Genomic DNA, 25,762 nt, shown 5'->3' on the forward strand with positions numbered 1-25,762 from the left:
GTAAAAAATTCTTTGGCTTATTATAAGTTATTTTATCTATTCATTTGTTTATATACAATTATTATTATTTTATTGGAGTCTATTAAAGATGGTGTGTCAATTGACAACCAAACTCCAAAAATTAAAACAAAATCCTAGTTCATAAAAAACGTAAGGTATAAAGTTTATACAGCTAGCAATAAATATTCGATTAATATAAATCAGTTCGATTAAAATTCGATAAAAAGTTCGAATTAAATTCAATTTAAACTGCAGGGTTGAAAAGAGTGACAACCTCCCCTAAATTATAGAGTCCTTTATAAAACCTTGTATTATAACAAAGTATAAGTAAAAAGTACGCTCTGTCAATTGAAATCGTAACTCTAAAAATTAAAACAAAATCCAAGTTCATGAAAACGTTAGAAATAAAGATTATACAGGTGGCAAATATTGGTATTAGGTAATATAATATTAGGTAATATATTACCTAATATAATCAATTGTTATTTTATTATGCTACTTTATTATTTATTACTTTATTTTCTTTTTTATAAAAAATTATATTTATTTTTATATAAATGTTTTATAAAAATATTGTTATTTATGACTTTATGTTAATTAATATAATTATATTAAGTAATAAATTATATTAGGTAATATAATTAATATATAATATTAGGTAATATAAAAATAGACAGCTTGTCTTGATATCACTCTGGCACCTGGTCATCGCCCTTGGTATCCTGCCAACCCTAACTGAAAAGGAAACATATAGAAGCAACTTTTACCTGAAACAAGGCCAAACAGGCCAGCAAGTGCAGCCAGCCATTCCGGCAAAGCCATTGACAAGGGGAACACAGAAAATGAATACGCCACTCAAGGCAATACAAATATTTGTCACAAGGAGGGAATCCACTGAGGGCATATCTGCCGAATAGCCAGACAATAAACGGCCGACTATGTTTGTCACACCAATGATGGATAAGAGGTAATCAGCCATTGTAGAATCAATACCCTGAAAGTTGATTAGTAAAATTAGCTGATTCTTCCTACCTCAAATATTTCATAAGGGTTTATTTTATAAATGTGCCATCAGAGCTTAAGAACCACCCCTTACAAACTAATAAAATAAATAGTTGTGGGTGAGTAAATTCTTACTTTGTTGTGGGTGAGTCGTCAGTGGGTAGTTGTGAGTGAAATCCTGTGTAAGTTATTCAACCTAAGCCATCTGTTGATTTTCAAACGAAATTTCAAAACGATGGCATTAATTAGAGAGGGGGGGGGGGTATGTAGATTAAAAAAATATTGTTTTGGTGTTTCCATTAAAAATAACCAAAATTACCCTCCTTAGTTTTTAAAAAATGTATTTTTGGGTTTTCATTTAGAATAATAATTATAGAAAATAAATAAAAAAAAAGATCATTGATTAGCACCTATGGTGAAAACTCGTACTACCTGAAATATTTAAATGAGTTTGTTTTCTAAATGTACAATCAGAAGTTTTTGTAAAACTAAAATGTGTAGCAATGAGTTAATTTCTATGAAAGTTATTTCATAAAAGCCATCTGTTGATTTTCAAACGAAATTTCAAAACGATGGCATTAATTAGAGAGGGGGGGGGGTATGTAGATTAAAAAAATATTGTTTTGGTGTTTTCATTAAAAATAACCAAAATTACCCTCCTTAGTTTTTAAAAAATGTATTTTTGGGTTTTCATTTAGAATAATAATTATAGAAAATAAATAAAAAAAAGATCATTGATTAGCACCTATGGTGAAAACTCGTACTATCTGAAATATTTAAATGAGTTTGTTTTCTAAATGTACAATCAGAAGTTTTTGTAAAACTAAAATGTGTAGCAATGAGTTAATTTCTATGAAAGTTATTTCATAAAAGCCATCTGTTGATTTTCAAACAAAATTTCAAAACAAGGGCATTAATTGAGGAGGGGGGGGGGGGGGCTATAAGCAATTACCCGCGTAGATTAAAAAAATATTGTTTTGGTATTTTCATTAAAAATAGCCAAAATTACCCTCCTTAGTTTCTTAAAAATGTATTTTTGGGTTTTCATTTATAATAATAATTATAAAAAAAAAAATAAAAAAAAATATCATGGATTTGCACCTATGGTGAAAACTCATACTACCTAAAGTATTTAAATGAGTTTGTTTTCTAAATGTACAATCAGAACTCAACTATAGCTTTTGTGAACCTAAAATATGTAGCAATGAGTTAATTTCTATGAAAGTTATTTCACAAAAGCCATCTGTTGATTTTCAAACGAAATTTCAAAACAAGGGCATTAATTGGGGAGGGGGGGCATATTAGCAACTACCCGCGTAGATTAAAAAAATATTGTTTTGGTATTTTCATTAAAAATAGCCAAAATTACCCTCCTTATTCCATTAGAATAATAATTATAAAAAAATAAATAAAAAAAAGATCATTGATTAGCACCTATAGTGAAAACTCATACTACCTGAAATATTTAAATGAGTTTGTTTTCTAAATGTACAATCAGAAGTTTTTGTAAAACTAAAATGTGTAGCAATGAGTTAATTTCTATGAAAATTATTTCACAAAAGTCATCTGTTGATTTTCAAACGAAATTTCAAAACAAGGGCATTAATTGAGGAGAGGGGGCTATAAGCAATTACCCACATAGATTAAAAAAATTTTGTTTTGGAATTTTCATTAAAAATAGCCAAAATTGCCCTCCTTAGTTTTTTTAAAAAATGTATTTTTGGGTTTTCACTTAGAATAATAATTATAAAAAAAAAAAAAAAAAAAAAAAAAATCATGGATTAGCACCTATGGTGAAAACTCATACTACCTGAAATATTTAAATGAGTTTGTTTTCTAAATGTACAATCAGAAGTTTTTGTAAAACTAAAATGTGTAGCAATGAGTTAATTTCTATGAAAGTTATTTCACAAAAGCCATATTTCGATTTTCAAACGAAATTTCAAAACAAAGGCATTAATTGAGGGGGGGGGGGCTATAAGCCATTACCCACGTAGATTAAAAAATATTGTTTTGGTATTTTCATTAAAAATAGCCAAAATTACCCTCCTTAGTTTTTTAAAAATGTATTTTTGGGTTTTCATTTATAATAATAATTATAAGAAAAAAAATCAAAAAAAAAAAAAAATCAGGGATTAACACCTATGGTGAAAACTCATACTACCTAAAATATTTAAATGAGTTCGTTTTCTAAATGTACAATCAGAACTCAACTATAGCTTTTGTAAAACTAAAATGTGTAGCAATGAGTTAATTTCTATGAAAGTTGTTTCACAAAAACCGTCTAATGATTCCTTCAAACGAGAGTTCAAACCAATGGCACTAGTTGGGGGCACCAATGGCACTAATTCACCCGCGAAGGTTTTGAAAAAAAAACTTTTATTATAAATTTAAACAAACCAATATCCCTCCCTAGATCCTGAAAAACATACATTTTGAGTTTTCATTAAAAAAAATGGATTAGCACCTCTAATTAAAATTCTCAATCTTAGCTAGTGATTAAACTACACAATGAGCTAGCACCATGTTGGGCACTTTGATGTGCCTTGGGGAATAAAACAAAAAATTTATAAAAGAACTCACTCTTCAATTGCCCTTCTAAGACCAAAAAGCACATTTCAATTAACCACGATTTAGTAATGATCATTTTAACAGAAGTATTTACAGCAAAAAGTATTGGTTCAGTGAGAATTTCTCTTGTTCACAACATGAAGGTGCAATTTTGAGTTCCAGAATTGAAAAAGGTAAGATTAAAATTAAAAAGTTTCTAAGAAGAAAAATCATGCAAAGTCCTCAAATTAACTTTCTAGCTTCTTGTCCACAATTCGATTTAATAATTTTGTGATTGAAGAGGATCCGATACCTTAAACATCATTTTCTGAGCCTCAATGAAACATCGTTCCTTTGTAAAATTGGACAAACATTACTTAGACAGTTTGTGATAGAAGCTACTTATTCAAGATAAGCTACTTATTCAAGTAGCTACTTACTTATTGAATAATTCAAGTAGCTACCTACTTCACTTATTGAATTATTCAAGATATACCTTATTTGGTAAGCAATTTTGCCCCTTTTAATGCGAGATGTGTCTTTTCTATTTTAAAGTAAATTTAAATGACCCCTTGAAAAAAAAATGTAATTTTTGCCACTCTATCCACAAATCTTAAAAATGTCACAGTTATGAAAAATGTAATAATTAATTTTTATAGCATTTCCACTATTTGACATCGGATTAACCACAAATCGACAGCTGTAACATTGCCATCTATTCACCGAAATTTGGGAAGGGAAGGGAAATGTGTTTTTTGAAAACCTAGGGTGGTGCCAAGTTTGTCAATGACAATACTTAAAAATTGCATTTGTCAATGCAAATACCCTACAAAAATATATTTTAAAATGTAGAAAGGGAGCAATTTTGCTTTTTTTTTCAACTTTCTCGATGAAAAACTTTTTTTTATCAAAATCTAGGAGAGCACCTTGCGCCCCTTCTAGAAAGCTCTAATTTCGGAGAAATAACTATTTATTTCATAAGTTATAATACAGCTGAAATGTAAAAGTTATAATAGTCAGAGCCATCGGGACTATCCCCGAATTTTTCAGTGATTTCCTGGATTTTACCAAAAGAAATTTGGGTTCTCCAGTATCACTCCAGAATTTAACAATTTATTTTTTGTATTCATTCATGTTATTACTATCGTTAATTTTTGGGACATATTAGTTAGCCCAATTTCCTTTTGGGGACAGTGCGTATTCTCAAAAAAATCGGGCAAAGTCATGTGTCACTTTTATAATTTTCATGGTTCAGCTGTAATAATAAATAGCTATTTCTAGGGCAATGGGACGTCACAGAAGGAGTTCAAGAAGATCCCCTAGGAATAATAGTTACAACTATCAGGACTAGCCCAATATATTTTTAGGATTTTTCCGAGTTTCGCCAAAAGAAATTTGGGCTCTCCAGTATCACTCCAGAGATTAACAATTTTATATTTTTTGTTCATTCATGTTATTACGATAGTCAATTTTGGGGACGACTGGTGAACCCAATTTCCTTTCGGAGACAGTGCGAATTCTCAAAAAATTCGGGGCTAGTCTGATGGTTGTCACTATTATAACTTTCATGGTTCAGCTTTTTTAACTTTTAAAACATATAATTTGTTTCTAGGACACTGGGACGTCCTATATGTCCCCTTAGTTATGATAGTGCAAATATGAGAAACAGCCCAAATTTCTCGGTAAAAAGCAAATTGGGTTAAAAAAATAGATGATACATAAAATATAAACTTTGGTGGTGGCCGGTATTTATCCCCCGGCAATTACTCCCCCCTTGCGGAAAATACCCCCGCCCTCCGCGGGGAATAAGACTTTCCAAATTTGAGAATTTTATTTAAGTTTTTCTTTTTTTAGTTTCCGTAGGAGGAAGTCATTTTGGTACTTGTGTATTATGCGTCAATCACTGAAGTTGACGCTACGTAAAAATCAAGAACAAACCAGTCTTTTCGTTAGTTTCTTCATTACTTTGGGACAAATTTGTGTAAATTATACCAGTCAAAAAACTATTCGTCCTTTTTCTATTTCGCAAAATGTTTACCAGGTTAACCGCCCTGGCATGGAAATATAAGAATAAGTCACTACAAAAATTGCGAACCCCACATTGGCCATCTCTTGGGCTGCTGAAAAACGATAAAAAAAAAACAGTCGGTCAGAAATTCTAGTAGAACGGTTTTGTTGATTCGTTCCAGAGTAAAAAAAAGAACAATATATTTTTTAATATAATAATAATTACATTTGACGACATATCTTTTACAAGAAAAGCGACTGTAAAGGGAAGTTTTCGAACAAGCAAGTTCTAATAAAGAAGAATAATTGAAATATGTAATAAAAAAGCGAACATAAATGTTTATAACCATAAACATTCTATTATTAATGAAATAAAAAAACTCAAACATTCACCAATATGAGCCCTTAAATTCTTTCATTTGTTAGCATTTAACAGAGTTCCCACCATCTTCAGTTCCTGAAGTTCAACAATTGTCCAAATTTGCGTGCTATAGAGCGATTTCGGTTACTTCAGTAGAAAAACTGATTGAAATAGTACTGAAGTAGTTACAGGTGGCAACACTGACATGCAAGCTATAATCAAATGGAGACATATGATTTAAATCAATTGAAATAACTAAGCTAAATAGGAGTATGAAAAATGTAAAGGATGAAAATATAATAAACGTTATATAATGTAATAATATATAAATATTATTATATATAATATATAAATAGATGTAATATAAATTTAATTTGAAAAATGACAAATAAAATATAAGAACAAAAAAAACCTTACCTTGGAAACAGCTGCATCAATTATATAAACAAAAGGCACGTAAAATCCAAGCATGCCGAACACGCTGCTAATAGCTAACAGAGCCATCTTTTTGTCTTTTAAAAGAGAAAATCCAAGAAGTCCCCATAGAGCATCGAAAAAATTCCCTACAATAGAAAAAAAGATAGATTGGGCCGATAGGTTGATTAGGTATATTCCCTACAATAGGAAAAAAAATCATAGAAATCTTCCCTAATCGGGCTCTGAGGCAACTCAGAAAAGACAATCATGATTCTAAGGTTAAAAATAATTGGATAGCAGTTAGACACGAAAAAGATAATTGATAAGTTGATTAGGTATATCCCCTACAATAGAAAAAAAATCATTGAAATCTTTCCTAATCAGGTTCTGAGACAACTCAGAGACAGGACAATAATGATTTTAAGGTAAAAATAATAGAATAGCAGTTAGACAGGAAAAAAATAATTGATAAAATGATTAGGTATATCCCCTACAATAAAAAAAAGCATTGATATTTCCTAATCAGATTCTGAGACAACTCAGAAACAGAACAATCATGATTTTAAGGTAAAAAATAATAGGATAGCAGTTAAACACGAAAAAATAATTGATAAGTTGATTAGGTATATCCCCTACAATAAAAAAAAAATCATTGAAATCTTTCCTAATCAGGTTCTGAGACAACTCAGAGACAGGACAATCATGATTTTAAGGTAAAAAAAATAATAGGATAGCAGTTAGACACGAAAAAAATAATTGATAAGTCGATTAGGTATATCCCTACAATAGAAAAAAATCATTGAAATCTTTCCTAATCAGGTTCTGAGACAACTCAGAGACAGGACAATCATGATTTTAAGGTAAAAAATAATAGGATAGCAGTTAGACACGAAAAAAATAATTGATAAGTCGATTAGGTATATCCCCTACAATAAAAAAAAATCATTGAAATCTTTCGTAATCAGGTTCTGAGACAACTCAGAGACAGGACAATCATGATTTTAAGGTAAAAAATAATAGGATAGCAGTTAGACACGAAAAAAATAATTGATAAGTCGATTAGGTATATCCCCTACAAAAAAAAAATCATTGAAATCTTTCCTAATCAGGTTCTGAGACAACTCAGAAAGAGGACAATCATGATTCTAAGGTTAAAAATAATAGTATAGCAGTTAGACACGCAAAAATAATTGATAAGATGATTAGGTATATCCCCTACAATAGAAAAAAAATAATTGAAATCTTTCGTAATCAGGTTCTGAGACAACTCAGAAACAGGACAATCATAATTTTAAGGTAAAAAATAATAGGATAGCAGTTAGACACGAAAAAAATAATTGATAAGTCGATTAGGTATATCCCCAACAATAGAAAAAAAAATCATTGAAATCTTTCGTAATCGGGTTCTGAGACAACTCAGAGACAGGACAATCATGATTTTAAGGTAAAAAATAATAGGATAGCAGTTAGACATGAAAAAAATAATCGATAAGTTGATTAAGTATATCCCCTACAATAGAAGAAAAAATCATTGAAATCTTTCCTAATCAGGTTCTGAGACAACTCAGAGACAGGGCAATCATGATTCTAAGGTTAAAAATAATACTATAGTAGTTAGACACGAAAAAAATAATTGATAAGTTGATTAGGTATATCCCCTATAATGGAAAAAAAAATCATTGAAATCTTTCCTAATCAGGTTCTGAGACAACTCAGAGACGGGGAAATCATGATTCTAAGGTTAAAAATAATTCAATAGCAGTTAGACACGAAAAAAATAATTGATAAGTTGATTAGATATATCCCCTACAGTAGAAAAACATCATTGAAATCTTTCCTAATCAGGTTCTGAGACAACTCAGAAAGAGGACAATCATGATTCTAAGGTTAAAAATAACAGGATAGCAGTTAGACACGAAAAAAACAATTGATAAGTTGATTAGGTATATCCCCTACAATAGAAAAAAAAAATCATTCAAATCTTTCGTAATCAGGTTTTGAGACAACTCAGAGAGAGCACAATCATGATTTTAAGGTAAAAAATAATAGGATAGCAGTTAGACACGAAAAAAATAATTGATAAGTTGATTAGGTATATCCCCTACAGTAGAAAAAAAAAATCATTCAAATCTTTCGTAATCATGTTTTGAGACAACTCAGAGAGAGGACAATCATGATTTTAAGGTAAAAAATAATAAGAAAGCAGTTAGACACGAAAAAAATAATTGATAAGTTGATTAGGTATATCCCCTACAATAGAAAACAAAAATCATTCAAATCTTTCCTAATCAGGTTCTGAGACAACTCAGAGAGAGGACAATCATGATTTTAAGGTAAAAAATAATAGGATAGCAGTTAGACACGAAAACAATAATTGATAAGTTGATTAAGTATATCCCCTACAATAGAAAAAAATCATTGAAGTCTTTCGTAATGAGGTTCTGAGACAACTCAGAGAGAGGAAACTCATGATTTTAGGGTAAAAAATAATAGTATAGCAGTTAAACACGAAAAAAATAATTGATAAGATGATTAGGTATATCCCCTACAATAGAAAAAAAATCATTGAAATCTTTCCTAATCAGGCTCTGAGACAACTCAGAGACAGGACAATCATGATTTTAAGGTAAAAAATAATAGGATAACAGTTAGACACGAAAAAAATAATTGATAAGTCGATTAGGTATATCCCCTACAAAAAAAAATCATTGAAATCTTTCCTAATCAGGTTCTGAGACAACTCAGAAAGAGGACAATCATGATTCTAAGGTTAAAAATAATAGTATAGCAGTTAGACACGCAAAAATAATTGATAAGTTGATTAGGTATATCCCCTACAAAAAATAAATCATTGAAATCTTTCCTAATCAGGTTCTGAGACAACTCAGAAACAGGACAATCATGACTCTAAGGTTAAAAATAATAGTATAGCAGTTAAACACGAAAAAAATAATTGATAAGATGATTAGGTATATCCCCTACAATAGAAAAAAAAATAATTGAAATCTTTCGTAATCGGGTTCTGAGACAACTCAGAAACATGACAATCATGATTTTAAGGTAAAAAATAATAGGGTAGCAGTCAGACACGACAAAAATAATTGATAAGTTGATTAGGTATATCCCCTACAATAAAAAAAAATCATTGAAATCTTTCCTAATCAGGTTCTGAGACAACTCAGAGACAGGGCAATCATGATTCTAAGGTTAAAAATAATAGTATAGCAGTTAGACACGAAGAAAATAATTGATAAGTTGATTAGGTATATCCCCTACAATAGAAAAAAAATCATTGAAATCTTTCGTAATGAGGTTCTGAGACAACTCAGAAACAGGACAATCATAATTTTAAGGTAAAAAATAATAGGATAGCAGTTAGACACGAAAAAAATAATTGATAAGTCGATTAGGTATATCCCCTACAATAGAAAAAAAAATCATTGAAATCTTTCGTAATCGGGTTCTGAGACAACTCAGAGACAGGACAATCATGATTTTAAGGTAAAAAATAATAGGATAGCAGTTAGACATGAAAAAAATAATCGATAAGTTGATTAAGTATATCCCCTACAATAGAAGAAAAAATCATTGAAATCTTTCCTAATCAGGTTCTGAGACAACTCAGAGACAGGGCAATCATGATTCTAAGGTTAAAAATAATACTATAGTAGTTAGACACGAAAAAAATAATTGATAAGTTGATTAGGTATATCCCCTATAATAGAAAAAAAAAATCATTGAAATCTTTCCTAATCAGGGTCTGAGACAACTCAGAGACAGGGAAATCATGATTCTAAGGTTAAAAATAATACAATAGCAGTTAGACACGAAAAAAATAATTGATAAGTTGATTAGATATATCCCCTACAGTAGAAAAACATCATTGAAATCTTTCCTAATCAGGTTCTGAGACAACTCAGAGACAGGACAATCATGATTCTAAGGTTAAAAATAACAGGATAGCAGTTAGACACGAAAAAAACTAATTGATAAGTTGATTAGGTATATCCCCTACAATAGAAAACAAAAATTATTCAAATCTTTCCTAATCAGGTTCTGAGACAACTCAGAGAGAGGACAATCATGATTTTAAGGTAAAAAATAATAGGATAGCAGTTAGACACGAAAAAAATAATTGATAAGTTGATTAAGTATATCCCCTACTATAGAAAAAAATCATTGAAGTCTTTCGTAATGAGGTTCTGAGACAACTCAGAGAGAGGAAACTCATGATTTTAGGGTAAAAAATAATAGGATAGCAGTTAGACACGAAAAAAATAATTGATAAGTTGATTAGGTATATCCCCTACAGTAGAAAAAAAATCATTGAAATCTTTCCTAATCAGGTTCTGAGACAACTCAGAGAGAGGACAATCATGATTCTAAGGTTAAAAATAACAGGATAGTAGTTAGACACGAAAAAAATAATTGATAAGTTGATTAGGTATATCCCCTACAATAGAAAAAAATCATTGAAGTCTTTCGTAATGAGGTTCTAAGACAACTCAGAGACAGGACAATCACGATTTTAAGGTAAAAAATAATTGATAAGTTGATTAGGTATATCCCCTACAATAGAAAAAAAATCATTCAAATCTTTCGTAATCAGGTTTTGAGACAACTCAGAGACAGGACAATCATGATTCTAAGGTTAAAAATAACAGGATAGCAGTTAGACACGAAAAAAATAATTTATAAGTTGATTAGGTATATCCCCTACAGTAGAAAAACATCATTGAAATCATTCCTAATCAGGTTCTGAGACAACTCAGAGACAGGACAATCATAATTCTAAGGTTAAAACTAACAGGATAGTAGTTAGACACGAAAAAAATAATTGATAAGTTGATTAGGTATATCCCCTACAATAGAAAAAAAAAATCATTGAAATCTTTTGTAATCAGGTTTTGAGACAACTCAGAGACAGGACAATCATGATTCTAAGGTTAAAAATAATAAGATAGCAGTTATAAACGAAAAAAATAATTGATAAGTTGATAAGGTATATCCCCTACAATAGAAAAAAAAAAATCATTGAAATCTTTTGTAATCAGGTTTTGAGACAACTCAGAGACAGGACAATCATGATTCTAAGGTTAAAAATAAAACAATAGCAGTTAGACACGAAAAAGATAATTGATAAGTTCATTAGGTATATCCCCTACAATAAAAAAACATCATTGAAATCTTTCCTAATCAGGTTCTGAGACAACTCAGAGACAGGACAATCATGATTCTAAGGTTAAAAATAATAGAATAGCAGTTAGACACGAACAAAATAATTGATAAGTTGATTAGGTATATCCCCTACAGTAGAAAAACATCATTGAAATATTTCCTAATCAGGTTCTGAGACTACTCAGAGACAGGGCAATCATGATTCTAAGGTTAAAAATAATACAATAGCAGTTAGACACGAAAAAGATAATTGATAAGTTGATTAGGTATATCCCCTAGAATAAAAAAACATCATTGAAATCTTTCCTAATCAGGTTCTGAGGCAACTCAGAGACAGGAACATCATGATTCTAAGATCAAAAATAATAGAATAGCAGTTAGACACGAACAAAATAATTGATAAGTTGATTAGGTATATCCCCTGCAGTAGAGAAAAATCATTGGAATCTTTCCTAATCAGGTTCTGAGACAACTCAGAGACAGGACAATCATGGTTCTAAGGTTAAAAATAATAGGATAGCAGTTATAAACGAAAAAAATAATTGATAAGTTGATAAGGTATATCCCCTACAATAGAAAAAAAAAATCATTGAAATCTTTTGTAATCAGGTTTTGAGACAACTCAGAGACAGGACAATCATGATTCTAAGGTTAAAAATAAAACAATAGCAGTTAGACACGAAAAAGATAATTGATAAGTTCATTAGGTATATCCCCTACAATAAAAAAACATCATTGAAATCTTTCCTAATCAGGTTCTGAGACAACTCAGAGACAGGACAATCATGATTCTAAGGTTAAAAATAATAGAATAGCAGTTAGACACGAACAAAATAATTGATAAGTTGATTAGGTATATCCCCTACAGTAGAAAAACATCATTGAAATATTTCCTAATCAGGTTCTGAGACTACTCAGAGACAGGGCAATCATGATTCTAAGGTTAAAAATAATACAATAGCAGTTAGACACGAAAAAGATAATTGATAAGTTGATTAGGTATATCCCCTAGAATAAAAAAAACATCATTGAAATCTTTCCTAATCAGGTTCTGAGGCAACTCAGAGACAGGAACATCATGATTCTAAGATCAAAAATAATAGAATAGCAGTTAGACACGAACAAAATAATTGATAAGTTGATTAGGTATATCCCCTGCAGTAGAGAAAAATCATTGGAATCTTTCCTAATCAGGTTCTGAGACAACTCAGAGACAGGACAATCATGGTTCTAAGGTTAAAACTAATAGGATAGCAGTTATAAACGAAAAAAATAATTGATAAGTTGATAAGGTATATCCCCTACAATAGAAAAAAAATCATTGAAATCTTTCGTAATCAAGTTTTGAGACAACTCAGAGACAGGACAATCATGATTTTAAGGTAAAAAATAATAGGATAGCAGTTAGACACGAAAAAAATAATTGATAAGTTGATTAGGTATATCCCCTACAATAGAAAAAAAATCATTGAAATCTTTCCTAATCAGGTTCTGAGACAATTCAGAGACAGGGCAATCATGATTCTAAGGTTAAAAATAATACAATAGCAGTTAGACACGAAAAAAATAATTGATAAGTTGATTAGGTATATCCCCTACAGTAGAAAAACCTCATTGAAATCTTTCCTAATCAGGTTCTGAGACAACTCAGAGACAGGACAATCATGATTCTAAGGTTAAAAATAACAGGATAGCAGTTAGACACGAAAAAATAATTGATAAGTTGATTAGGAATATCCCCTACAATAGAAAAAAAATCATTGAAGTCTTTCGTAATGAGGTTCTGAGACAACTCAGAGAGAGGAAACTCATGATTTTAAGGTAAAAAATAATAGGATAGCAGTTAGACACGAAAAAAATAATTGATAAGTTGATTAGGTATATCCCCTACAATAGAAAAAAATCATTGAAGTCTTTCGTAATGAGGTTCTGAGACAACTCAGAGACAGGACAATCACGATTTTAAGGTAAAAAACAATAGGGTAGCAGTTAGACACGAAAAAAATAATTGATAAGTTGATTAGGTATATCCCCTATAATAGAAAAAAAAAATCATTGAAATCTTTCCTAATCAGGTTCTGAGACAACTCAGAGACAGGGAAATCATGATTCTAAGGTTAAAAATAATACAATAGCAGTTAGACACGAAAAAAATAATTGATAAGTTGATTAGATATATCCCCTACAGTAGAAAAACATCATTGAAATCTTTCCTAATCAGGTTCTGAGACAACTCAGAGACAGGACAATCATGATTCTAAGGTTAAAAATAACAGGATAGCAGTTAGACACGAAAAAAATAATTGATAAGTTGATTAGGCATATCCCCTACAGTAGAAAAAAATCATTGAAATCTTTCCTAATCAGGTTCTGAGGCAACTCAGAGACAGGACAATCATGATTCTAAGATCAAAAATAATAGAATAGCAGTTAGACACGAACAAAATAATTGATAAGTTGATTAGGTATATCCCCTACAGTAGAAAAAAATCATTGAAATCTTTCCTAATCAGGTTTTGAGACAACTCAGAGACAGGACAATCATGATTTTAAGGTAAAAAATAATGGGATGGCAGTTAGACACGAAAAAAATAATTGATAAGTTGATTAGGTATATCCCCTACAGTAGGAGAACATCATTGAAATCTTTCCTAATCAGGTTCTGAGACAACTCAGAGACAGGACAATCATGATTCTAAGGTTAAAAATAACAGGATAGCAGTTAGACACGAAAAAAAATAATTGATAAGTTGATTAGGTATATACCCTAAAATAAAACTAAAATCATTTAAATCTTTCCTAAACAGGTTCTGAGGCAACTCAGAGACAGGACAATCATGATTCTAAGATCAGAAATAATAGAACAGCAGTTAGACCCGAAAAAAATAATTCACTAAAATAAGTAAAAATAATTCATTATGGATTTAAATTAAAATAAGTAAAAATCAACAATCATAAATAACGTGACATAATTATAAACCTTTGGGAAATTGGCTTAAAGTGCAATAAAAAATAAGGAAAAAATTTTACTATGGACTCTATTCAAATGGATAAAATTGTAAAACCTTAAGAAATTGAATTTATTACTTTTACTCATATTTATCACTTTGACCGGACCTGTCTCGGCCTAAATTATTAATTTTTAATAAGCCGCATTATGAATAGTTTATATTGTTAAGAGCATACTCCAGGCAGTTATTTATTCGTCCATTAATAATAAACAGCAACCTCTGCACGAATTCGCTTCTCTGTGGGTCTCTAAAGCTTTTTGTTTAAGAATCAATTCTGGGGCCAGGACACGCCAATTTCCCCCTTTTTATAATAATGACAGATGAGCCAGTTACAGCAATTGGTGGACTTAATGGAAACCATAATAAGTGAATATAGGCCCATTCAAAACGAGATCTTATTAATACCGAGAATTGGCAAGCGACAATTTGATCCAATCACAAATTTTTATACAACTTTCCAGCCAATCAGAAAATATAATTAAAAATCTGATTGCCTTAAATTAACGCTAACAAAATCTCGGTATTAGTAGATAAGGAGTTTGACAGATCCTCCTGAGAACAGACAGCAGTAAAACAAGGTTGAAACAGGGTTGCATCAAAACCCATGAGGAAAAGGGTGACTTTGATGGGGAGGTAAAATTACACCTCCTTTTGGTTACGTACAGAGTTCAAAGTGAACGCACCTGTCTTAGATGGGATATTTTTTTAACATTAACAAATCAATATACTTTTTCATACCGATCTGTTATTCAACGTGTGAACTAGAGAACTTGTTTGACTAGTATTACTGACGGAGCCCAGTCTCTGTTATTTGGATACGGCTAGCAACTGAGCTAATGTTTTTAATTAAAGTTTAAATTTCACTTGAGAGCGGCCTTTAAAGCTAAATAAATATGTCGTCAATCAGCCAAAAAAAGTTTGATGATAGAATGAAGGCTCTGGAAAAGAAGCTAGATTTCATAATTAGCAAACAAAGTGAGCTTGCTATTACAGTGTCGTCGATTTCGGACGAGGTTCAAATTTTGAAAAATGAATCGAAGTCTCGTGATTCGAAGATTGTTTTCCTAGGAAACCAGCTTGAAGAGCAAAAGTCGAGATGTGATACATTCGAAGCGAAATTACTCGAAATGGAAGTTAAAGACCGTAAACTCAACTTAATCATCCACAGATTATCAAAAGAAAAACAGCAACAGACAGTTTTTGCGAATGTGTCAACATTATTCTCATCGACAATGGAAATCACGGATAAGGTTCAAATATTACAGTGCTACCGAATGTCTCAGAAGTCGAACGTGTCTACCCGTAAGCCGACCGCCCCTCCAGTTTTCCTCTCAGTATCCTCAGAAGAAGATATTCAATGTATTTTCAGATCAATATCGAAATTGAAAGGAACAGGGGTCCGGATCTGCACGGACTTGCCGACCAAATTAAATACTGTGAGAAATGAATTACTGGCTAAAGGTAAGGAATTACGAGATAATGGATCCGTACAATTTACACGCCTGAATCAAAAAGGTGCCAAATTGTGGCTTGAATACAAATCGGATTCAGAGTCGCAGTGGGAAAAAGCGTAAGATCACTAAAGGCGACTAGTGTGAGAATATAAGGTCTACTCCGCTCTTGATTGATATATTTTGCATTTTTGTGTTTGTGTGATGTTGATTATTTACTTTCGTGTGTTACTTAGGCTAGCTTGGTTCAAGATTCTCTTCATTATTTTTGCCCCAGTTATTTCTGTTCACTTATACCTACTCAATATAAGTTTGCTCGAAGGATGGCAGGTTTTTCATGATTCATCAATGGCACGGGGTCCTTGTCGCGCGGACTTGCTGGCACGAGGTAGGATCTTTCCGACTCTTTTTAAATGAATTCTAAGTTTGCGGTTGTGGGGGGACGCGATAGGCTGGCAGCTTTGAAGGGGAAACCTCTAAACCTTTCGTTACTTTCTGAAACTTTTAATGTTTTTGGCCAAAGGGAAAATAATACTTTTTCAGAAATAAAACCGTCATCGTATGTTTCTCCTGATGAAATAAATAGACTTGAAGATAATTCGAAGAGAAATGGATTTATAAACACACAGGGACTAATTAGTTCTATTGATGAACTAACCAGATTATTGCCAAGAAATCAAATTGATATTTTGGGAGTTTGTGAAACATTCATCAGTGATGCGACAAAACATAATGTTAAAATTCCGGGATATAATTTCATTGAAAAAAGTAGATAAAACCATGGAAAAGGTGGCCTTGGGTTATTTTTGAAAGAAGGAGTGCATTTTAAACGTCTGCCAGAGCTCGAAAAAAAACATTGTGAAAGTTGTTTTACCGAGTATTAATAAAGTAATGTGTCATTTGATAAATCTGTCATTTAGATCAGGAACTTTTCCGGATTCATTGAAGAAAGCAAAGGTGATACCACTGTATAAAAGCTCTGACTGGAGCGATTACACGAATTACAGACCGATATCTATTCTTTCAGGCTTTTCTAAATTAATGGAGCGATGTTTTTATAATCGAGTGTATAATTTCCTTACTTCGAATGATTATTTTTCAAAAAATCAGTATGGGTTTAGAAAGGGACATAGTACGCATGACGCTATCCTGACAATGGTCCAATTTATTCACGAATGTCTTGATAAAAAAATGATTCCTGCAAGTATTTTTTTGGATCTTGAGAAGGCATTTGACACGATTTGTCACGAAATATTATTGTTTAAATTAAGCCATGGCGGGATACGAGGACCAGCGCACGATTTTATCGCATCTTACCTAACAGGTCGATCCCAAGTAACAACTATCAATAAAACAGCTTCGGATCCAAGCTTATTGCCCAATATTGGTGTTCCTCAGGGTTCAATTCTGGGACCACTGCTCTTCCTAATATACATAAATGACCTTCCATCAGCAAAAGAAACCAACAGCCTGAATGTCCTTTTCGCCGATGATACTGGATCAACACTTGCAGGGAAGTCGGAAGATGATGTCAAAGAGAAGCTGCAAATCGTGTTTTCCCAGCTGATTGTATGGCTAAAAGCTAATCTTTTGTCATTGAATGCCGCCAAAACGAAATTCATCATTTATAGTAGACTTGGACACAAAGCAAAAGGAATTTCAAGTATAATTGATCAGGCTACAGATATTCGAATTCAAAGGGTAACTTCACTCCGGTATCTTGGTATAACTATTGATGCAAATCTATCTTATAAAGAACATTGTAATAGATCACGCGTTAAAATCGCCCAAGGAGTTGGTGTAATGAGGAGGCTTCAGCATTTTTTCCCCTATGAAGTTCTACGACTCATTTATTTCGCCTTGGTGCATTCCCATCTTACGTATTGTCCCCTAATTTATTTAGCAACTTTCAAATATCATATAAAACCGCTACAGACTCTTCAAAACCGGGCTCTTCCAATTTTGCAAAGATATTTACCGTCACCTTCTTCCTATCCAAATAAATCTAAAACTGAAACTATATATTTATTAACTAATATTTTGCCTGTTTCAGAATTATTCACTCTTCATTCTTTTTTATTCAAGGTAAAATATAACCGCTCAGAACTGCCTCCGTACTTTCGTACGAGAAATTTTTTCCATGAGGAACCTGACCATGTTTATGAAACCCGTAATAAATGGAGAATGCAGCACCTGAAATTAACCACTGAGAGATCACGGTTCTCGCCATATTTTTCGATCATGGGTTCATGGCATTTTTATCTACCATATATTGACTGCAGTAAATCTCTCCCACATATTAAAAAGCAACTTCATTCTATCCTTATAAATAAATTCAAGAATTAGTAATAAAAAAAATCTTAAAGTGAATAGTTGTTTGTTTGATATTGATAAGGTGGGCTCATTTTATTTTTTTTCTATTATTTTTTTTTTTTCAAATAAGTTGCCAGTCATCGGTCACCCTCGCTTGCACACTGTTTTGTTTTGTTTTTCGGATTTATATTTGCCGAGTGTCAGTTGTTTTGTGGGTGGGTTCCCGTCTAGTGGCGAGTCGTGGATTTATTGATATTTATTTTATGCATTTGTTTTTGTTTCTTTTTTCTGTCAAATAGGTGTGCTATATTGTTATACCGGGTCTTTGTCAATCGACCTTGTGTCTCCAGCTTGACCCTTTTTTTTATATATTGTGTGTGTTGTACAGAAGTTTAAATAAAATCTTGAATCTTGAAATCTTGACAGCGTAGAGTCCGTAGTAATGTCCTGATTAGTTTAAAAGAACAAGGTGCAAAGCTAGGACAAAGGTACAAAGACAAATTATTTTATCGTATATAATTTTACCCACAATGTTATACGTGATAGACCTGTTGAAACCATAGAATAAGATAAGAATCAGAGAAAGGCCGAAACCTAGAGTTCAAACATATGGAGAGAGTTCAATTCACTAGTGAATATTTAATTTCAAAATTAAATTTCTTTTATTTTACTATAATTAAATTACTGTATCTTAGCTTAATTCTTAATTAATTTTCGGCTGAATTGTCAAGCCGACAAATTTCTAATCAATCTGACATTAACATAATAATAAAAGAAATTCTTCAGTTTAACCTTTAAAATAAAGAATTTGAACCAAATTTGTCCGTAAAATTTCGCATTCCTTGTCTTTGTTATTGGTAGGTTATTTTGTCACGTGGAATTTCTTACGATGATTTTTATTCATCAATCCTTCAATTTTAATATTTAGTCCTAAAATGAAAATTCTGCTTTTGTCGATAGCAAGATTTAGCTTTATTCTTCTACCAAATTACATTTTTGAAATTAGTATTTTTAGAAAGAACACCATTTCGAGAATTGGTCGAAAATAGCTATACAAATTTCCTAATTTTTAAGTAAGTTTAGAACATTAAAAAAAAGTATAAGAAATATGATTATTCTGGCGTTTTAATAGAATAGACCTGAAACTGATGGATTCATTTATACAAGTATCTTGACCTTTTGAAGCAAATTACTGCTGTAGATATGTAACAAAATTGTAGAGGGAGCACAAGTTTTAAGATGTGAGTTTTTCTGTTATTTTGTTTTTTATTGTGTTTCCTATTCCCCAATTTTTATTTTGTTTAATTTCGATTAGTTTGTTTTGTTTTTTTTTCTTTTTTTTTTTGTTGATAAAGGCTTCCGTTGGAAGAAGCGCCAAAATATTTGCAGTCTTAATCCTACTAATTAAAAAGCAGAAATTTATTATTCTCTTTCCTTCTTATTTTAATTGCTACTATTATTTCATTTATTTTTATTATCTTATTTATCTTTTATTTTGCTATTTATTTTTATTTTACTAATTAGTTTATTATTCTTGTCTTATTGGTTAATTAGCAAAACCAGAATATTTATTCTCGAATTAACAAAACGTTCATTAACAAAACTATTCTCGAATTAACAAAACGAATTAAGAAAACAAAATATTTATTAACGAATTAACATAATAATTAACAAAACTAGAATTAGCAAGGATTGGTCAGTGTATCATGTACTATTGTCACTTTTCCAAACTGCCTGTTTCATAAACTTAACCATTTCAGCAAATTAGAGGCTTATTTATGAATGACATCCTTTTTTAAATAAAGGTAGGACCCCTGACCAAAGCCGTATCCAGGGGGGGGGGAAGTTTATCAGATTTGAACACCACCATCCCCCTCACCCGAAATTTATGTGTGACTCGTGAAAAAGTAACAAAAATACATATAAAATTTTTAATACATTCTGAATAGTGTTTTTTCGTAAATCCCTCCCCCCTCTGCAAAAATTCCTAGATACACTCTTGCTCCAAACAATAAAATTCAGAAAACTATAGCTTACGTTCTTCCTCAATTGCCTCTTCTTCGATAACCTCAGTGAATCTCCTTGTTGAGCGAGGAATTGACATCATGCTTTGACGGAATTGGGATAAATTTTGTGACTGATTAAATTCAGGGATATTTTTGATTGAACCAGAATAAAATATATCTTTTCGGGTCAAAGGACGCGTAAAACTCCTTAAAGACGCAGATGATCTAGAAAAAAAAGAATCAAACAAAATATTTTTAGAGATATTTTTGATAGAGGATAAACTACAATCGAACCTAAGGCTCAATACAAGTTCCTCAACATATGTAGCAGACATATGTGTATGCATAAACCATCTTTGTATAGTCTTCCACTTTGCGAATCTGAAGAAGGATAATGACAGTTCTAGCAATGCAAAAAAAACGAAAAAAGAAGGAAAAATGCCTATGTTGAGCTATGCGTTATACTACTACTGCTAACAACTTACTACGGAACCAATCCACCTAAGGCCATCACAGCTACTCACGCTCCTCCTCCATCCAAAACTTTTCAAGGCCCCCCTCTTTAACCCTTCCAGGAAGTTACTATTTTCCTTAAATCTTTTCTTACATCCTCCCACAGCTTAGATACCAATACGTTATGAAAACTGGATTTATTTTTGAGACACAGTGCGCGGTAGCAATGCTAGCGGCTGAAGACAGCAAACTGGCACGTATTCAACAAAACTATTCACCCCGATTGCAAAATTAATGCAACAAAACAAAATTACGTTTTCGCCTATGGTGTTGTAGTACGATCTACGCGTCGGAGCGCGGGCTTGGAGGAGGCGCCAAGTTCAGAGCTCTGTACCAAAAGCTTCTCATGGGCAAGATACGAGTTTTCATGACTGTATATTGGCATCTAAGCTGTGCATCCTCCCACCTATTTCGGGAGCGACAAACTTTTCGTTCAGCCATAGACGGTTGCCCGATAAGGATGACCTTGGGCAATCTATCATCCTTCGTCCGCAAAAAGTGTCCTATCCGTCTCACCCTTTCTCTCATTATAGCCCTAAAAAGTGGCTATGATGTTTTTCCAATATAGCCTATGAGTTATGAATTTTCAAATTTAAAATAAATTGAGTTACGAAAGCAGTATGTGTCGAGTATATATCGAAATAGTGATGAGATACTTGAGTTTGTGGAGCCCTCATCTGATTCGTCTGTAAGACTCTATCCTTAGAAAAACGGAAGCAATTTTGCGTAGCTGAACGTTATTATTGAACGTTGCTGAACGCGGGCCTAGGTCTACAAAAAACCAAAAAGCGCATTGAAATGTTTTATATGGATCTTAGTTTAGTTTTTACGACCTGGACAAAAATCTAGGAGAGGGGGGGGGGCTTGACCCCCCGGATACAGCCTTAGCAACTGGTAACCAATTTCAGGTTGGTAAAATACAGGCCTTGTTTGATAGGTAAAGTTTCAAGGAAGACCAGAAAATTTTGGGTTCATAACCATACCAAACCTAATTCACATAATGACGTTATTTGGTTATTTACGGTCCCCAAAATTAATCGTCTTCTGTTAGACCTTAGCTTAAAGCTCTGATCAAACCAAAAGGAATTTCCTTCAGAAAACCCGAAGAGAAACACAAGAGACTTTTAAGACACGAATGTTTCGTGTTAGATAATTTTTAGGCTAATCTTGCAACATCAATGAAAAAAAAACTACAATAAAATGCAATATCTAGACAAAATAAAATGGTTTTGACCTTAAATAAGGTAGTTCTTGTTGTTTTGCTTAGAATCAACAACATATCCCTGTGCTTAACAACATAAGAACCTTTCTTCATTAAGGAAAAGAAATCCAAAGAATATTGGCCCGCCTCAAAGGATTAAAAAAAAAAAATCCTTTTTGCGCCAGAACTATCCTTAAATTGGCCATTGGCCTGACCAGCGTCATACCCTAGTTCTTTATTGTACAGCTTTGATACCATGGATATAGGATCTCAGGGATTTCCTGGAAGGGAAATGGGCAAAGTTAAAAAAAAACTTTTTTTCGAAGTGTCCTTTTTTATAATTTCACTCGTTCTGTCACTTTGATATATTTTTGTTTTTCAAGGAAAAGAAGCGAAATGGCGCATGCGCAATTATTTTACTTATTTTTACTTATCTTTACTAATTTTTTACTTATATAAGTAAAAAAAAAACCTTAAATACCAGTAACTGAGGTGAAAGTGAGGTTAGTAAGAAAATCCCCATAACAAGAGACTGAAATGTACACGGTCATAAGGCCTTCGGGAATTGTCTAGGAGGAGGTGGTAAGTTTTTTGAGAAAGAACGTTTGTCTTACTGAAGTCCTTCCTTTTTTTTACAATTTTACTAACTTTTGCCATATTTAAATAGTTTTTTTGCGCCTGAACTGCGATTAAAAGGGCCACTGGCATGGCTAGCGACATGTCCTAGTTCTTTATGGTAATTTTTTTTTTAAGAAAAAAAAAAGAAAATACTGATTTTTTTTACCAACCAATAGAATGTAGACAATATTCATAGATGTTTATTCTATTTAAGAATCCTTAAGTTTTGTTGTATATCAGCTGTGTCAAAAAAAAAGAAGAAAGAAATAAAATAAAATAAAATTCGAATCATTTCGATCTCCTATGCTGGATGATTTTTTCTTATTGTCTCTCCAATGTAGTTCATTTCAATAGAAATATATTTCGTCTACTAGCTGTTAGTTTCCCTTTCTTCATAACAAATTCTCTAAATTTTCTCTCTTAATAAAACTTTAACTCTCCTAATTAGCAAAATACTCTTAATAAAATAGAGACTTACGCAATACTGGGTGTTGCTCTTGCAGTGAACATAAAACTGTATTCACTGTGATTATCGCCAATGCTCTGAAAACAAAACGTATAAATAAACAATTAAATAAATTTCATAAATTAATTAAAGTTAATTAGTTGATTATATTAAAGAAATAAATAAAAATAATTGACAAGGTAATATGCTCACAATACAAACACCTTTTTGCAACACAAAGACACCCGACGTCACAACAACAGCGTAGACTGCTCCTCCACCCCACTCTTTTCGGAGCTTCATTTTTGCTACCGTGAAATTCCCGCATCCATAAATCTTTGATTGTAAAACGGATGTTAAAAACATAATTGGATTTTAATGCATGAAAGATTCTATATGAAAAAACAGCTTATGCTATAAGTGGACTGTGCAACAATCTAACAGTTTATAAAAACTTTAAAGCTCATTTACTCGTTCCAATTTCGACATGCTGGTCACAAAATAAACTCTAGCTGTCGATGATCACCCGAAGTTGCTCGGGATCGCTCAGGTCATATCTGGCCAACACTCGTGTATGATGAGGTCAGCCAAAAGCATTGGTCAGGTCTAAGGCTTAGCGTTGCTATGGAAGCGAAGGGATGAGTGCTGATGAGAAATTTCAGAGGAAAAATACTTTTAATTTCAATGTTCAAGAAACACTAGATAGTTAGAAAAAAATGGAAGTCCAAATTTTCAGGGCCAATAGCAAACCAGAAATCCTCGGTGGTGATGACAGGAGAATTTAAGCAAAATTTCAAAAATAAAGAGTCTTAAAAGTTCAAACTTCCGAGTACCAGTTCATGAGCTAAAAACCCTGAGTGCCAACAGATTACGGTCGACAGTACAAGCAGATCCCCCCCCCCAAAAAAAAAACCGTGTACAGAGATGCACCAGCGGTTGCATCCAGTCAAGGTTTAACTGCTGCTTTTAAGACAGACCAGAGGGTGACATGACAGCCTGATAAGTAGCTATGCAATTTTTTAACTGTTATTCTGGAAGGTCAAATTTTCCTCAATAGAGCGATCCTGGGATCAAAGGCTAAAAGGTGGACAGTGCTTGTGGCACGCAATAGTCGCGCGCAGACGGCGTGGCTTCGCTGCTTAGGCAGAGATTTTGTTGAGTTTTCGTCTTAAGATATACTTTGATGCTCAAAGGTCAGCATTACATCCACAGTGAGAAGATTCCAAAAAAAAAATAGTTTTCCATTCAGCGCAAATCTTTCTAACAGTAACAACCAGTTTGGGACTTCCACGAAAACCCAAAATCAAAATAATGTCTTCATTTTTAGTCACGTCTTATTCATATACTGCACAATCAATCAATCCTTATAAATATATTATACAATACGATCCGGTCCATTGTTTTTTTTTTTTTTTTAGTTATCAACATTGAGAATTTTTGTCCTCGGCCATAGGGAAACCTGACCACATTTAGAAACCTCATGAAGAGGAAACTATACTAGACCTAGACAAAAGCGTGCATTCAGATTACCTATTCACATCATAACACATGATTATCAATATGGATATTAATTGTGAGTTCTTATGATATTTCTAATATTTATATTAAGATCAAAACTATATATAAAGTTTCAAGTGTTGAAATCAGAAAAGAAGTTGAGCTGATAAACAAAAAATTTTGATTTTGAATTACAATCACCTTGGTGAACTGTGATGAAAAACTTCAGTGATGGCTAATTGGATTAATAACAAGACAGATAGTCTGAGTGAGAGGCAAAGCTGGCATAAGCCCTTTTTCAGAATTGTATAAAAACGATGTCATTTCACTTGTTGATAGATAGTCTATAATCCATCCAAGAGCAGAGCTGAAGTAGAACTAACGTCCACCCTATGGCAGAACCACAATACTCTCAGGGCAACTGAGATTTTCAGTTGCCCTGAGAGTAGAACCTGTGGATTCCACCTTAAATTTTACCTGTATGTCCTTGTGGACCTGGTTGGTCATACATTTTTTGAACAGTTTTTAGATCTCCAATCGCCTTCAAATGTCTAAAAGAACTAATAAACCAGTTTAATTACTGTTAACATAAGCCTATCTACCTTAATTCTGCCCTAGGATGGATGATAGACATGATCATCAAGAAGTAAAAAGAATCATTTTTATACAAGCTTTAGAATAATTTTCAAAAAAGCATTTTTATGCCAGCTTTACTTCTAACAGAAACTTTATGTCTTGGCTTTACTCTAATTAGCCATGGGTCTCAAAGTTTTCATTACTTTAATCTGGTTGATAATTTCAAATTTATATCTACTTATTTTTACTTGCTAGGAAATTATTTACCAGGTCTTTTATAACCTGGATAAAGTGAAAAATATAAAGATTATAAGGTAAAATACGTAAAGCAAAAAAATATATAAAGTAAAGAAATATAAAGTAGAGTAAAAACATATGCAAAAAATATATAAAGTATAACCTGGATAAAGTAAAACTTAAAACTAAACATGAAAGCACATAGTGATCACGATAGACAGTGCAGTCCTTGGTTAGTTACAAAATATGACATGACTATTCAATATCTTCACAAATTTTAGCTTTCTGGGGAACAGGAAATGAAATTTTTTTCACTTTCTAACAAATTTAGAGACAGTATTTTCTTTTTAATTATTTTATGTTGGTATTTTACTCTTTT

The 25,762-nt window shown here is 32.1% G+C and overlaps 1 protein-coding gene across 1 annotated transcript in view; it reads right to left on the reverse strand.

The window, feature by feature from the left end:
• LOC136029105 (uncharacterized) overlaps positions 1–25,762 on the reverse strand; it is a 34,110-nt gene that overhangs the window by 3,437 nt on the left and 4,911 nt on the right. The window contains exons 3-6 of the mRNA XM_065707175.1: positions 23,107–23,171; positions 20,328–20,521; positions 6,338–6,483; positions 768–994 (exon numbers count right to left, since the gene is read on the reverse strand). Of these exons, the coding sequence (XP_065563247.1) occupies positions 768–994; positions 6,338–6,483; positions 20,328–20,521; positions 23,107–23,171 (632 nt within the window). The remainder of the gene's footprint in view (positions 1–767; positions 995–6,337; positions 6,484–20,327; positions 20,522–23,106; positions 23,172–25,762) is intronic.

The sequence above is a fragment of the Artemia franciscana genome, chromosome 1 (genome assembly GCF_032884065.1).
Source record: "Artemia franciscana chromosome 1, ASM3288406v1, whole genome shotgun sequence".
In the NCBI taxonomy this organism is placed as follows: Eukaryota; Metazoa; Arthropoda; class Branchiopoda; order Anostraca; family Artemiidae; genus Artemia; species Artemia franciscana.